The sequence below is a fragment of the Mobula hypostoma genome, chromosome 18, assembly GCF_963921235.1.
Source record: "Mobula hypostoma chromosome 18, sMobHyp1.1, whole genome shotgun sequence".
Classification (NCBI taxonomy): Eukaryota; Metazoa; Chordata; class Chondrichthyes; order Myliobatiformes; family Myliobatidae; genus Mobula; species Mobula hypostoma.
In genome coordinates, this window is record NC_086114.1 from 12,384,939 (window position 1) to 12,401,500 (window position 16,562).

A 16,562-nucleotide genomic window follows, 5' to 3' on the forward strand; every position below is an offset into this window, starting at 1 on the left:
CTGGTCATTTAAAAATGAAGTACAAAGACGTTTCTTCTAGAAGAGAATAATATATCTTTGGAATTCTCTATCCCAGAGAGTTGTTGAGGCTAGATCATTAGATGTTGTAAAAACTGGAGGTGTTTTTTTTTGAAAGATTGAGAACAATGGGGATATGGTAAAGAAGAGATTATTTGATCTGCCTCGAACACATTGAATGATGGGGCAAGCTTGAGAGATCAGGTGGCTTATTCCTAGTTTCTTGTGTTCCTGTGCTTATTTTTTAGATTGCATCTCCATTCAATACTAATTAATATTTCCCTTATGATGACTCTCAAATTATAGATATTCTGCATATTAGCTTTACAGGGTCACAGGTTAGGGTAAGTAAGTTATGACCATGGTAAGTTGGCATCAAAAGCATGGCGACACTTGTGAGCTGCCCTCTGCACAATCCTCAACGGAAATGATGCATTTCACTGTACATGTGACAATTAAAGCTGATCTTTGATCATAATCTTTCATCTCTAGGGAAATATTCAAGTTATGAAATGAATAGAATCAAAATGATTCTTGAAATTATATTGTGGTTTAATGATTACAATGATACATAAACAATTCTCTTCCAAAATATATAAACATTTGATCGGCATTTATTCGTACTATCTTTTTGAATACATATGGAGTGATCTGATGAAAATTTGTATTTTTGATGTTACATAATTCCCTTTCTGAACTGCATAGTTTATTCCTTAGCAAACACTTTTGAGTTCTGAGCAAACAGCCTTGAAGTCTGTTATTGACGAATTTACTATGTGTCAACAGATCTCGGTTGCAGAAGAACAATTTCAGGTATATTTTGCCCAATTACATTTTGAGTTGGGCAGTGGTTATAAATAAGCAACAATTATCACTGGCTACTGACTGACATTGAAACTAGCCTGGTTCAACCTGGAACAATCTGACCACTGATTCAGCAGGTTTGGCTCTGTACTAAAGCAGTCCAGCATGCTGGAAATTCTGGCCATCCTTGAAAACAATGAAGCAATTGTAAAACATGTTGATTGTATTACAATAAACATGGAAGGAGCTGATTTGTTATCACTCATTTTAAAGAAACCTGTTTGGGTGAAACTGAGGCAAAGTAATTATCCATATTACCATTTTGAGTGTTGCATACACAAGCAGTCAGAGTATCATATCCAATAAGCAGTTTACCTCAAAACCACTTCATTCTGAAAAATTGCAAAAGTTGAAGAGAAAATAATCTTGATCATGTTTTCATCTATATGTTATTTCCCTTTAGATGATTAAGAAATTAGAATTTTAGGACATCTATTGCCATTCTAATTTTTTACCTATATCATGGATATTTGACACATAGTGATGTTTATAAATAGGGGAAATGTATTATATTGTGCTACATTAATAGATTTGTCTTTTCCTGTATATATTGAATTGTAATAAGTTTGTTATATAGTGTTTTTCCTTTAATATGACTCCAATTTCTCAGTTAACCTATAAGAAAAATATGATAGAAATAGACTGAGACATAATATGCTCAAAACTCCATAGGTTAGTTATTTAAGTTTCTAAAGTTGGAAGCAAAATTAATTCCTGTTTTATTGTTCTATGGAACAACTATTTCAATTTAACTTTTGTTAACATTTAACTCTGCTATTACTTGAAAATGAAAGAGATTTTGGTCCCAGTTAAGCAGAATTCTTGTGTCAGCCTGCTATTGAAAGAAAACTGTTATGAATGCTTACTGATACAGTACTTGTCCAGGAAATAGAGAGCAAACCTTACATATATGCATAATTTATTTTCCTGTTATCTCTTCCTTCTTTGATACATTTGCCAATATATGCTGTGGACAGCTTGCAATCATGAAGAATGTAATCTTATTCAAAACTATCCTTTGGATTAGGGCCCTTGCTTGCCAAATATGCAGCTGTCTCAATTTACCAAATGAAGGTCTGTATTGTACGTAGACTTGCAGAAATATTCAAAATGTGTAATTACCATAAAAGAACTTTTTTCAATTTCTGCAGAGGACCCAGCTCAGTTTAGTGTGGTGCAAAGTTACAGCTTGCATTTTAATGCACAACTTGGAAATGTATCACAAACAAATTAAAGAACTAAAACCAGACAAAAATAAATCCCCACTGGAGTGCAAAGCTAAGTGCTTTAGGTGAACCAGGTTAAGGAATGAGGAAAAGGAGGAAACGGGAGATATTGTTTTACAAAACTTCTGGTCACTCAGTGGAATAAGTGCAAGAAATCATGGAAACTGATGGAAGTTGTTTATTTGCGAAATGAAAGTATAGAAGAGATTGTAGAGTACATGACAAAATGTTGAAAGGTAGAGGTAGAGTAAAGAGTGACAGCCTCAGCAATTGCATGAACACTATCCACAAAAAAAAATTACAAACATTTTGGTATTGGAAGAATATATACAGTGGAGCATTGCAATAAAATTATGTTAATCATAAAGGAAGGGAGTCTGTGGTTGTAATTCTGCTTGATCCAGGGCTGGTAAAGATTTTTGGATGATCAGAGCAAAACTCAGAACTTCTTTTTCAAAACCACACCATCAGAGCAAAATTATGCTGGTTCTGCTCATTTCTGGACCTCAGGCAGAGAATAAAGATGGGGACTACACTGGCTGTGAATTAATAGTAAATTTAATGTCTGTGAGCTCTGAAGACAATGGGGAACAGTGTGATGTTAAATCATTGGGCAGGGATTTTCGGTGCAAGTGATACTTCATTGAGCATTTAGACTCAGAATCAGGTTTAATATTACTGGCTATGCCATCTAATTTGTTGTTTTGCAACAGCAATATATTGGCAATATATAATAAAAACTATAAATTACACTAAGAAGTATATACAGTTGAAGTCAGAAGTTTGCATACACCTTAGCCAAATACATTTAAACTCAGTTTTTCACAATTCCTAACATTTAATCTATATCCACAGTAAAACGAGTCCTATATCGACATAACCTGAAAGGCTGCTCAGCAAGGAAGAAGCCACTGCTCCAAAATCGCCATAAAAAAGCCAGACTACAGTTTGCAAGTACACATAGGGACAAAGATCTTACTTTCTGGAGAAATGTCCTCTGGTCTGATGAAACAAAAATTGAACTGTTTGTCTATAATGACCATCGTTATGTTTGGAGGAAAAAGTGTGAGGCTTGCAAGTCGAAGAACACCATCCCAACCGTGAAGCATGGGGGTAGCAGCATCATGTTGTGGGGGTGATTTTCTGCAGGAGGGACTGGTGCACTTCACAAAATAGATGGCATCATGAGGAAGGAAAATATGTGGATATATTCAAGCAACATCTCAAGACATCAGCCAGGAAGTTAAAGCTTGGTCTCAAATGGGTCTTCCAAATGGACAATGACCCCAAGCATACCTCCAAAGTTGTGGCAAAATTGCTTAAGGACAACAAAGTCAAGATACTGGAGTGACCATCAGAAAGCCCTGACCTCAATCCAATAGAAAATTTGTGGGCAGAACTGAAAAAGCGTGTGCGAGCAAAGAGGCCTACAAACCTGACTCAGTTACACCAGTTCTGTCTGGAGAAATGGAACAAAATTCCAGCAACTTATCGTGAGCAGCTTGTGGAAGGCTACCCAAAATGTTTGACCCAAGTTAAACAATTTAAAGGCAATGCTACCAAATACTAACAAAGTGTACGTAAACTTCTGACTCACTGGGAAAGTGATGAAAGAAAAAAAAGCTGAAATAAATCATTCCCTCTACTATTATTCTGACATTTCACATTCTTAAAATAACGTAGTGATCCTAACTGACCTAAGACAGGGAATGTTTTCTAGGATTAGATGTCAGGAATTGTGAAAAACTGAGTTTAAATATATTTGGCTAAGGTGTATGTAAACTTCTGATATCAACTGTATGAAAAAGGACAATTAAATTAAATAAGTAATGCAAAAAGAGGGGAAAAGATAGTGAGGTAATGTTCATGGGTTCATTGTCCATTCAGAAATCTGATGGGCAGAGGGGAAGAAGCTGTTCCTGAAACTTGCAGTGTGTATCTCATTGTAAAGTGTAATACATCCCATATAATGTCTTTGTAAGAGCAATCAGTTGATATGTTGGCTAATAGAAGTGTGGAAATCATGTTTTCATTTCACATATACTGGTCGTTAAGTTCCTCACTTTGTGTATCTTTGAATCACTGATTTGTTCTGCATAGTTTGAAATCCTGGCATTTTCTGTAATATTTCTCCTTTTGCCTTGCACTTTTATGTACATAGGGGATAAGTACTTAATATTTCAAGTACTTCATCCTACTCTTTAGTGTGGACTTTTAAGCTACCTTTTATTCCTCAACCCCCTTTCAGCTAAAGAGTGAAACCATTAAGTGAAGCACAGATCATAAAATGTTAAAGGAGGGCTTGCAGCTGGCTTATCATCTCAAACATAAAGGATCTGTGTGCTTTTGAAACAGATGCTTCTCATTGTGTATGAAGGAGACAAGTCTCAATCTTATTAAGGTCATAAACAAAGAATGAGGGAAAATTATGAGAAAAGGTGTCTGAAAGAAAGTATCAGCCATCTTAAGTGCAAAATCTTGCATGCCAATCTAGAGAATGGTGAAAGATACATTATGCTATCCATTGGTTATATTGCCATGGTAACAGATTGTTAAAAGGTTTACATTTGTAATTTGATCTGATTCACGATTGTGAATCCAATGAGCCACATATTTGAAAAACACTAGGCAGCACGAGACTGATTTTTTAATTATGTTTATTGCACAATCAGAGGGGCTTAGAAATAATTCTTGGTAATACCTTGATGGTAATACACATATTTAAGAAGAAATATTATGGGGAACATGGCAACTATAGTTAGCTGCCTCAGATACTCCTAGAAGAACCTGTGCTGGTTTGATGAAGGAAGATCTAACTTTCATGCTAAACTTATAGCAGGATACTAATGCGGATTTCAAACATTTTTCATCCTCCAAAACAAGAATTGTGAGCGCAGCTCAAACGTTTGTCCATGATTTCAAGAAATGGTAGTGGCTGAAACTTCTGCTTGTGCATGCTTGGTAAACAAGATCCTTGTGGCTGAGAATCCATTGGTGTTTGAATTTAACAAAACCAAACAACCACCATTTCAGATACATTCCTTAATCTTTCTTACTAATCAATGAAAACCAAACTTAAAAGAAAATATTTATTGAATATCCTTGTGTTTTAAGCAAATCACTGTACTCCACCCAGGTAGGATCAAGATCTTAAGATCTGCATTAACCTGAAAAAACATCGCAAAGCACTTCACAGTGCGTTATCAAATAGCAAGCTGAAGAATACTGGAGAATTTAAATAGAAAATATCTTTAGATAGGAGAATGAAAAATTGCAAGAAGATAGCAGGTAAATAATTAGTTTCAAGAAAGATTAGCATTTGTACAGCATAATTTGTAGATTTGTCCCTAAGTGCAATACGGTACAGAATTAATTGGAACAAATTACAAATTAACTGTCAATGAAGGATTAAGTTTAAAACAAGTGATGATTTAGCATCAGAATTTTTTTGAGATTGGATTTTTAAAAAAATAACCTAACCAAGTTTTAATCCCATTGACAATCTTGCAGTAAGGGTGGGCATTTCACAGACAATGTACTTTCACCATCTAGTTTCCTGCGGTTTTCACAAATTAATGGAATTAACATTTCTCGCTGTGTCCTGCATATGTTGACAAGCTGTCTGGTGTAGGGAGTGCCAAGGGAACTCACAAGTGAGAGTAAAAATGCTAGGAAATTGAGAAGTATCAAAACAAGACTGTAAAGATTAAACATTCAAAGTAGGTAACAAATGTTGGTGTTTGAAAGAAAAGTGAGATGAACTGTTGAAGGACAAAAGAGGAGAAGGAAGAATTAAAATGATTTCATTTAAAGTGAAAAGGCAAGAGAAAAGCTGCATTCAATTGGAGAGTGAATGAAGTGTAGTACAACAGAGCAGCTGTAATGGAATATAAATGAAGAATAAGCCAACAAAATGGAAACGTTGAAGGACCAACTCCATGCAAGGTGTTAGAGAATAAAGACAACTAACTGCCTGTCATTTTTATTGCACTTACATTAAACTGCATGGGTGAATTTCAATATTAATAACATTCTCGTGCTGGAATGAAAATAGCAGGACATAATTAGGTTTGAAATGATTCATTTCTTCACCCAAATGCTTGTAAATGTAGAATTTTCTACCCTGAGAGCACTGGTATATTTATCTGCCCCTGAATATAATTGAGACAATTTTTTGAAATCAAGAGGATAGCATGGGAACATGAAGCTTAAGTAGAAAATCCAAACTTATCTATTTGAATAGAAGTGCATGCAGGAAAGGACAAATTAGTTATTCCTGCTTGTCTTTCTTATGCACTTCAGTAGTAATTTAGTATACTTTAGTAAAGAATTGCATATCAAAAGTCAAGCACTTTAAACATAAGGGATGTATCAGTAGATACAAGAGATTCTGCAGACACTGGAAATCTTGAGTAATGTGCACAAAATGCTGAGAAACTCAGCGAGTCAGCGGCATCTGTGGTGGGAAATGAACAGTTAATGTTTCAGGCTGAGAACTTTCACCAGCCTGATGAAGGGTCTCAGTCTGAAACGTCGGCTATTCATTTCCCTCTGTAGATGCTCCCTTACTACCTGAGTTCACCCAGCACTTTGTGTGCATTGCTCTCAGTATGTGACCATTTTCTAGATGTAGCAAAAATGGACTCTGGCAGAGTGGAAAGAGATAGACTAGAAGGGGAAATCATAAACCTTATTGCTGCAAGTCCCAGCAAATATTCATGCCTGCCTGTTCATTAGGGGATTGTGAATAGTTATCACATTTTGAAAACCTGATATTTACTTGTGCAGTGCTGCTTTTTGGGAGCATAACAGGGGAAGGATTCCCATGTGTAGCCCTTCCATGTTTTAATTTGAAATCTAGCATGGACGACATTTGTGGAACACTGTTCTGGCAGTAGAACCAGTAGTCCAAGAAGCTTGTTGGAAATTCACAGCTGCAATAGTTCAGATTGAGAATGGCGACGACTGTGTAAAATAACAATAGCAACTCGAGTTGTTTAAACATTTTAGGATATTCCAGAGTGCTGCATAGAGTGATAATCAAATAAAATTTGCTGTTATCTCGCGTTAAAAATGCTGGCCAAAATTTTCAGGAACTTGATTAAGGGTGATTTAGGGTGGGAATTCTGAAGTCCAGATAAAATAGCATATGGATAATAGTAAAATGTAGGGCTATGTTGGAGGGAGGGGTTAGAGTAAGTTAAAAGGTTGGCACAACATTGTAGGCTGAAGGGACTGTAGTGTGCTGTAATGTTCGATGTTAAAAGCATATCTGCCATTGGTGGAGTAAAGAAAACGTGTAATGTGTAGGTCTCAGAAATAGAAGACTTGGAGATAAGGAGGGATGGGGTCAATGCGGCACAGCCCCACCAAAGCAACATATTTTTTTCATAGGCAGATGCTTATACTGGTATACCCTATATGCTGTCCCAGTAATGTTTTGTAGCAGGTTCCTCTGAACATGCAGATAGAAAAACAACTTTGTACACTGAAATGGGAAAATGAATGTTCAGGAGACAGGTGGCAAAGCTTGCAGTTTTACAGAAACTTTTCATGTTTAATACCACAAAGGAGCTTCACTGCCAGGTTTTAAATATTATAATTTATTTACAGGAAGACACGTTAACATGTTATGCAGAGCAAGACCCCACAGACATCACTGAATGAAGAGATTAATGAATCTGGATTTATGATGTTGCTTCAGTCAAAGGCAGAGCAAATTTCCTATACCTTGTCAAATAGTGGCCTGATATACACATTCAGTGGAACCATGCAGTCAGGATCTTGATTAATGTCCCCCTAAAAGATAGCAGTTCTGACAATACAACACTTCCTCAATACTTCACTGAATTATCAGATTGGATTGTGCACTCAAGTTTCTGGAATAGGGCTTGAACCTATGACCTCTGGCACAGAGGTGAGAGTGCCAACACAAAATCAAACTGACACGATATGTTGTGTTTCTAGTGTAAAGCTAACCTCAGCATTTGGGCTTTATTACTTAATTGCCACCTTAAGCTAGCTCCGGTGGCCAGGCACCAGAATAGGAATAGATTGTGTGACAAGCTCTGTTGATCCTGCTGCTTTTAGTAGTTAGTCCCTCTGCTGTTCCTTTCCACTCCCTCCCTTCCACCCCCTCCTCTCCGCCTCTCCTTTCCATCCCCTCCCACCCTCCCTCCCCACTCTCTGTCTCTGTCTCTCTCTCTCCCATTGCCCCATCTCTCCCCCTCGCATTGCCCCATCTCTCCCCCTCCCATTGCCCCTCTCTCCCCCTCCCATTGCCCCTCTCTCCCTTCCATTGCCTCTGTCTCTCCCCCCCATTGCCTCTCTTGCTCACTCCCATTGCCCTCTCTCTCTCTCCCCTTCCCCCTCTCTCTCCCAATCCCCCCTCTCTCCCATTCCCCCTCTTCTCTCTCTCCCCCTCTCCTTCCCTTCTCTCTCTCCCCCTCTCCCTGTCTTCTCTCTCTCCCTCCCCCCCCCCATTCTGCTTAAATCAATCTTTGGAAATGCAGAAGCTATCTTTCTGCTGTATATTTTCCCAAGCCTGTAGTGTGCAAAAAAATCTGCTTCACAACATAAATGTGTCAGAGCAGAGGGTGTATCAGTGCATAAGGCAAACAGAATCACCTTCACATAATGTAGTTTTATATATTCTAAAAGTATGCTTACTTTTATATTGCCTTAGTAGCAATGCAAGTTTCAAATATTTCATTTTCAAATCCCTCCCATAATCTCATTCCTCTTGTTCTGCACTTGTGCATCATCAGTTTTGTTCATTCCATCATAGTAGCCATGTTCTTAGCTGCCTAAGGCTCATTTCTGGAATCCCCACCTAAACAACATTTAATCTCTCTCCTGATTATCAATCAGTCAAACCAGACTGTTGGCCAGCTAGAACCTAAGGAATTGTGGCAAAGCTAGTGCAGGCAAGGAACGGCTCTGATGTGTATTTACAGAGTACAATTAAACCCAATGTGCCACGGAATTCCACTCCTAAGTGTAAGTGTGCTCTGAAATGGCGTCAAAAATCTACTAAAGGGTGAAATACATTTTGCATTTAAAGAACTTGAAGATAGCATGATAGTTGGCAGACTTAACTGCATTTTAAGCAAAGTATTCCATTCTAATGTGTTTATTTATAGCTCTTTGTTCCTGGTGAAGATGAAGCCATCTTTGGAAAAAGTGTGAACAAACAGGTGTTTGAAGGCCTGACTACAGGATTGCTACAGACTTGTGCTACAGTGCTTGGTTGCTTGGCCAGTCATCAGCCTGAAACCAACAGCCACCCAGGAACACCAAAAAAATCAGGGCAAGATGCAAAAAATAATCTTTCCCAAAGTGAACTCTATCACAGCAGGATACAGGATCTCATCAGGTGAGTGCAAAGGCTAGGGTGGAGTAGGAACATTAGACAGCATGCTTGTCTGATTAATCATGTTTCAATCCCATTCCCTCTGCTTTCAGTTTACGTTTGATTTTACCACGAGGTTTGTCTTTCAGTCATTGTTACTCTGCAGGATGCGTTTGTGACCTTTGTAACCCTTGTGATATTTATTCTGAACCTACCTATGGTCTTCCACTGATTAAGTATAGAATTTGTTTAGAATAGTCAACGTTTCCTGCTCCTGCCCTTCTTATTTCAGATTTTACCCAGAGCTGTACAGCTTTGGATGTTTTGTCTCTGTTGGCTGCACTGTCAGTCCAGTGGATAAATGTACAATTTCGGTCAGGATTTCTAATCCCTCTTCCTGTATATAATGCCTCTTGGAAATGTCCATTTAGATACATCAGTGGATGGAGCCAAACATTGTTTTCATATTGTGCATTGCTTGGTCAAATAGTTTATCAATAATTCATCTGCCAGTTTCTGAAATAAAGATGAACCTGATGTACTTTATGTAAATGGTCCAACATTTCCACTCGGGCCACTTGGTGCTAGTGTCAAATTGCAAAATTAGTGAATCACAAAATGATTAAAACAGTGAAGGAAGACACTCAGCCTGATGGTTCTGAAGAGTCTCCACATTATGATGGGGAGGGGGGAGGAGGAGTTGTGTTCCCAGTAAAACATCCAATGTTGTAATTTTCCTTCATAAATCTAAACATACAGCACATTGAATAAATGTTATGTTTAATTTATATACTGTTATTTCCACATTAATTCTGTGGGATCAGATTTTATTTTGTAGCTCAAATTTGTGAATTCTCTCAAGTCAAATTTGCATTGCATAAAAGGCCGTGGCCCAGGTTGCCGGCCCTATTTTAGACCCTAGTCCAAGGGTTTCTAACCTGGGGTCCTCAGTTAATGGTAGGGTTTCATGGGATTAAAAAATGGTGTGAACCCCTCTCCTAGTCCCATAATCTTTAGCCTTGCACATTCTTTCATTTCAGATTCTTACTCAAATCACTTGAATTCTACAGTTGAATCTGCCTCCTCCTTTTGCTGACAGTGTATTTCAGATTCTCACTACTTACTGGATAAAATCTGTCACTTCTGTTTCTCTTCCCAGTCTCTTATTTTTCCATTGTCTGATATGCAGTCCATTTTCCGCTCTGACAAATAGACCCCATTAGTCCAATTCCGGACAGCTTCACTGTAAACCTCAGAAGTACACTGGAGTTTATTGAACTAAAATTTTGCAATTGTTCTCCAGTTTTATAATACGTGGTACGTTTTATAAAGTGGTATTGATAGTTATAAGTTAACAATATTGCCTCAGTCTGTACAGCAGAAATAGACTCATTTTGAATAATTTTGGTCTTGAGAGTGATAATCTTGTTCAATTCTGAATTTTAAATAGATACTTCTATAAATGAATATCTTTATTTGTATTTTTTGTCTGAGATGTGAAAGTTTTTCCAGCTAAGAGGAAATTTTTGGGCAAAAGAAGGAGTTGGATTCCTTTTAAGGCTCCATTGTGGTCTTTGCTCAATATTGTTTAGAGTCTCCTGTGCAGGTAGTCTGAAGTAATGGATAGCAGCCATAGCCAGGGGCATTCAGGAAGGTTGAGGTCAGAGTGCATTCAAAGTAAGCATCTGATTCTATAGTAAGGTGAGAAATGTCTGAAGTAGACTCAAACAGCCTGAAGGAAGGAAATGACTGAAAACTCCAAGACCTGAACGAATATATGAAGTGCCAAATTCAGTCCTATTCAGACATCATTGCAGACCTCTCAGCAATGATTTACATCATTGGATTTTACACATTTACTACCATGGTTTGGTATCAGGCATTAACATTTTTCAAGTTCTCTTTGAGATGGAGAGATAAAGGACTCCCTCGCATTTCCACTGAAACATTTCTGCTATACTGAATCCTAGATAGGATATAACCATTCAACTATACGTTACTGTTTTATTGACATTGCTGGCTTTTCTTACAAGAATAAATTCACTGGTATCATGCTCTTAGCAAGGAGGCGGGTTTGAAAGGAGCATGGATTAGGCTATCTGTGCAGCAGCACTACAGCACTTTCTCCAGCCTGCACTGTCACTTAGCACAACTGCCTTCTGATGGTGGGAAATGAGTGAATTTGCCAGTTGTTCACCTGTGGATGAGTCAGTGGATTCCCACAGGCCTCCGAACCCACACAACAGAAGGAAAAGCCTTCACCCCAGAGCAGGGTTTCTCAGCCAGAGTTTTTGAACTTCGTGTGATGCTGGCACTCATAGTGGTGGGCAGTGACCGAGCAGCCCCGTTAGCAATCTCATTAGAGGTCTGTCAGCCCAGTATGGCAGTGCACAGTAAGATCATGTTTATTTGGTTAAGTCCATTCTCAGTTTTTGACGTGAGATAGCGGAGGCTGTTGATAATTGGTGAGCGCTGTATTGCACAGAGGGGAGGATGGTAGGCCGTTAAGCGTGAAGTGTGTTTTCCGAGTGTTGAATGGACTTGCCCAACCTGGGCTGTGACGTCAGCCTCTCCCTCCAGAATTACCCCCCCAACTTCCCCTTGCACGCCGCCAACTGACTTATGGGAGTGAACAAACTCTACCTTTATTTAAATTAAATCTACTGAGTCTACCTTTAGAAAAATTAAGTCTCATTTTGGCTTAATTTTATTATGTTTGCCTTGTGGGCTTTTAAAATTTATGAAAGGGAAAGATAGAGATTAATTTCAAGAAAGGTAAGCTAAGCATAACTACCCTGTTTTTTTAAAGAAATATTGGCTAAACATTCATTCTGTACTCAAAAGAGCATTGATAATTATTTTTGGATTATTATATCTCCAACTTACTGATCATGCTAACTTACCATGAGCTGTAGGTTTAGTAATTTTTACGCAGGTGTTCCCTGAGACCTGAAGGTTACTTCAAGGGTTCTTCCAGGGCAAAAGGGTTGAAAAAGGCTGCCCCGGAGGGTCTTCCAGAAAAGAAGAGGGGGACAAAGATGCAATGAATTATTAGTTCAGTAGTTTTAATAGATTTTTATTAGCAGTGAGTTAATCTGAAGTGATAACTATCTAAGATGCAAACCAAGTTCATTCTGTAAAGGTTTGAGCAAAGCTTATACAACAGGGTATGATGGCCTTAACAGTGAAAAGGGAATATTAAAGCAATAAATAAGACCAATGTAACATACACGAAATGCTGAAGGAACTCAGCAGGTCAGGCAGCATCCATGGAAATGAACAGTCAATGTTTTGGGTCAAAACCCTGCTTCAGGACTTTCCAGTTAGTAAGAAGGTTAGTATGAATCTGTGAAGAGAGAAAATCAAAGTTAATAAGTCATACATAACATTCTGAAGTATCAGATTAGCAATTATTTATATCCCTGTTTACATATCCACGCATCTGGCTATAAAATGTATCAAAAGCTTCATGCATTTAAAATTGAAATAGTTGAGGAGAACATGATTGCATCATCCACTTTGGCCAAAAACTCAGATCAATCGTAGGTAAATCTAAAAATATGCCCAGGTGCTTCAGTAACTCCTTTAAATGTAGTTTTCTGCAGTTTTGTTCCGTTCCATTCTCAGATGTCTAATTTCAGAGGCAGCATGATACCAGATAGTATCGGCTCATTGGACCAGTGCTAGGGATTTCGAAAAAAGTAAAGTCAGGAAAGGTACCCATTCTTATTTTTTTTTATCAAACTATATTTAATTCATAATAAAAAATATTCACAAAAACAAACAGTGCAATGCCTTTTCAGTCTTCACATTTATAGTCAATGCTTTCAGTACTGTTCTATGACATACCTACACTCTAGTAACACTACTGCCACTGGTGGCTCTCTAGGGTGGTACACAACTACAACAATTGAGAAGTTCCTTGCTCAACCCAGCCCCACCCTCTCCAGTAGCAGAAGAATCCTATACTCCTCTAACAATGACTTGGGAAGATAAGTTTCAGGAAGGCAGGAGAGGGCCAGGCGGGCTATAATTACCCATGTCGTCACCTTTTAAAATAAATTGATTGCTAATATTTGCTGTCATTAATGAACATGGGCGCCAGCAGGTTTCCAGAATGTTAAAACAATAGCCTGGAAAGTGTTAGCCAGACAAACAATTCTGAAAAGTATGTACTTGTGAGCAATAATTGGATAAGTGTGAAAAGAATATATAAAATAAAGGTGGGAGGTCTGCTGATTGATTGGGACTGTACTGTGAAGGTGTCAGGTGGACTGAACTTGGTTAATGCCAGAGGCACAGTAAGCTGTGACATCGCATTACAGGGGATGGGTAAAACATAGAATTGCTTTAGAAACTGACAAGGTACAGATGCAATTAGCAGTGATTTGTTGAAGTCTGTAGGGCAGTGAGAGAATGTAGATGCACTTGGTCACAAATCAACAAATTAGAAGAGATATAATGACAAGCCTGTCTGGAAAGGCTACCTCCTAGGGGGGTTTTAGGGCCAAATTACAGAGTAGTGTTTTGCAATAAATGACCAGGCGAGTAGATGGAGAGAAAAAAAATGTCCTTTGTAAAAGATAAACTGTTCTTCTAGTAATTTCAAAATTGATTTGTCATCTTTGTTAACCAAACTGCTTTTTAATTCAATCCAAGATTGTTTATTATCATTCTTCAGTACCGATTTGAAAGGAGAACTAAACGGTTGTTACTTTGGCACCGATGCAGTATAAAAAATACAATAAATATAAAAGCAAGCTATAAAACACATTGTACAAGTAACTTGAATGTGGCCTTAAATACATACATAATATATCTTTGCCCCTCCTTCCTCCTTCGTTATATATCCCCTGAAGTACCTTGGTGATGTGGTGACGCTGTTCAGAAGCCACAACATTAAGTGTCAGTAAGGTAGTCAACAGTTGATGGGCCTCAGATCCGCTCCTCAGCAAACATTCTCAATACACAATGTCCTGCAGGAAATCACTGGAAGCAGGGGTAACCCCGGCTGAGTCATTTACCGTCATTAACCCAAAACTATTGTTTTTACAAGTCATCCCTATCTCTTCCACCCCAACCAAACATAAGCTAACAGAGTGAAATTTTCTGTCAATTTGTATTACATGCAAACATTCTGTTTGCTCTAGGGGCAGCATGGTGGCAAAACAGTTAGCATTACACTTTACAGCACCAGCGACCGGGCTTCAATTTCTACTGCTGCTTGTAAGGAGCTGGTACATTCTCCACATGATTGTGTGGGCTTCCTCCCTATTCCAAAGACATTTGGGTTAATTGGTCACACGGCTGTACTTGGGTGGCATGGGTTCGTTGGGCCAGAAGGGCCTGTTACCCTGCTGTATCTTTTTTCAAAAAATTCCACTTCTCCTCTAATGTTTAGTTCATGCAGAGTTATGTTATAGGAGCAAAGGTTGGTTTTCTCAGTCATCGTCAGGTTCACAAACAACATAGTGTAGTGGTAACAGATTAGATCCATTACCTTTCCAGACTTTATGTACGTGGCATATTAAATAAAATTCCCAGCCATATTTTTAGCTAGCCTGAAAGGGTACTCTCTATGATTGGTATTGTCAGCACCAGCTGTTTTATTGGAATCAACACCACATTACTCATGACACACGCAGTGTTTTTGTGAAAAGCTGGACTGAAATTCCTTCTGAGTCTGAAAATGTTGTTTTCAAGCCCCACGCCGGGGCAAGAGCATGTTCAGGCTGTCACGCTGATGTAGGCAGCCTGAAGGAAAGAGGCAGGAAGGATAGAAAAATTGACAATCCTGGTATTTGACAAGTGTCTGCTCTGATGGTTCAGATGGATGCAGGGTATCCTGCAGCGGTGATAAAGGCTTTGAATTGGATGGCCAGCCTCCATTTCCATTCAACCAACTCCACCATTCATAATTCCCTGGAGTGTAGGAAAATGAGGGAAGAGTTGATAGAGGAATATGAAATTTTGAGGGGTATAGATAGAGTAAATGCAAGCAGTCTTTTTCCACTGAAGTTGGGTGAGACTAGAATTAGAGGTCATGGGTTAAGAGTGAAAGGTGAAATGTTTAAGGGCAACATGAGGGGGAACTTCTTCATTCAGAGCATGGTGTGAATGTGGAATGAGCTGCCAGTGGAAGTGGTGGTTGTGGGTTCGATTTCAATATTTGAGAGAAGCGTGGATGGGAGAGGTACGGAGACCCAAGGTCCAGGTGTAGGTCAATGAGACTAGGCAGAGTAATAACTTGGCATAGACTAGATTGGCCGTAAGGTCTCTTTCTGTTCTGTAGTACTGTGTGACTCTTGCTATATATGTGACGTAGCTGCATCATGTTCATTATCTTTTGATTGCACTTGGGCATTACCTGCATTAAAAGCTCTATATAAACCAAAAGTGTTATCCCTTCTGAGAAATAAGATAGAGTGTCTAGAAATTGGGTAATTAGTTTTGGAGTTCTGTGCATGTGTGAGTTGTAGCAGTATCTCCAATTGAATCACCTGTTTAAAAATAGTGTGAAATTGCCAAAAGCACATTAGGACAGTCGCACAAACTCTGAAGCAGTTCCCATAGAGAGCTGCTTGAGAAGCTCACAACTGCTCTGTCATTACTGCACTGATTACTATGACAGCCACAGAACAGCTGCTACAAAACTTGATGGGAAATGTAGCAGAAAGGGGAAAATGGCGATATTCTCTGTGTATATACACCACTTCTATCCTGACATGTGGGTTGCGCAATTAAGCCCTTTGCCAAGTATGATTCCATGCCAGAGAAAGACAATGATCAAGGGAGCAGAGATTACAGCATACAGTGCTGATGTGATTGGGGTAAATAAGCTATGAACGGTGAGGGAAGTGCCATTGGCAGTTATCCTTATCCTGAGCATTTAAAACCAAGATTGGCAGACATTGTGACCAGACCTGTGAATTTAAGGCTCATTGTTTATATCTCTGCAAAGTACTCCATTTTATCAAAGTGTTCAATGCAGAAATAGTCCCCAGAGGTTTCAATTGATGCCAGCAATGGCACAACTGAAAGCAGGAAGCTTCAGATATGCTGAAGTGAATTACTCACATTTGAACCTAGGTGAATTTCACCAG

At 38.6% G+C, this 16,562-nt stretch overlaps 1 protein-coding gene across 2 annotated transcripts in view; it reads left to right on the forward strand.

Annotated features, from left to right (window-relative positions):
* The window catches only part of scaper (S-phase cyclin A-associated protein in the ER), a 364,073-nt gene that overhangs the window by 292,451 nt on the left and 55,060 nt on the right, over positions 1 to 16,562 (forward strand). For both annotated transcript variants that reach the window (XM_063070449.1, XM_063070450.1), the window contains exon 25: positions 9,251 to 9,483. In XM_063070449.1, the coding sequence (XP_062926519.1) occupies positions 9,251 to 9,483 (233 nt within the window). The remainder of the gene's footprint in view (positions 1 to 9,250; positions 9,484 to 16,562) is intronic.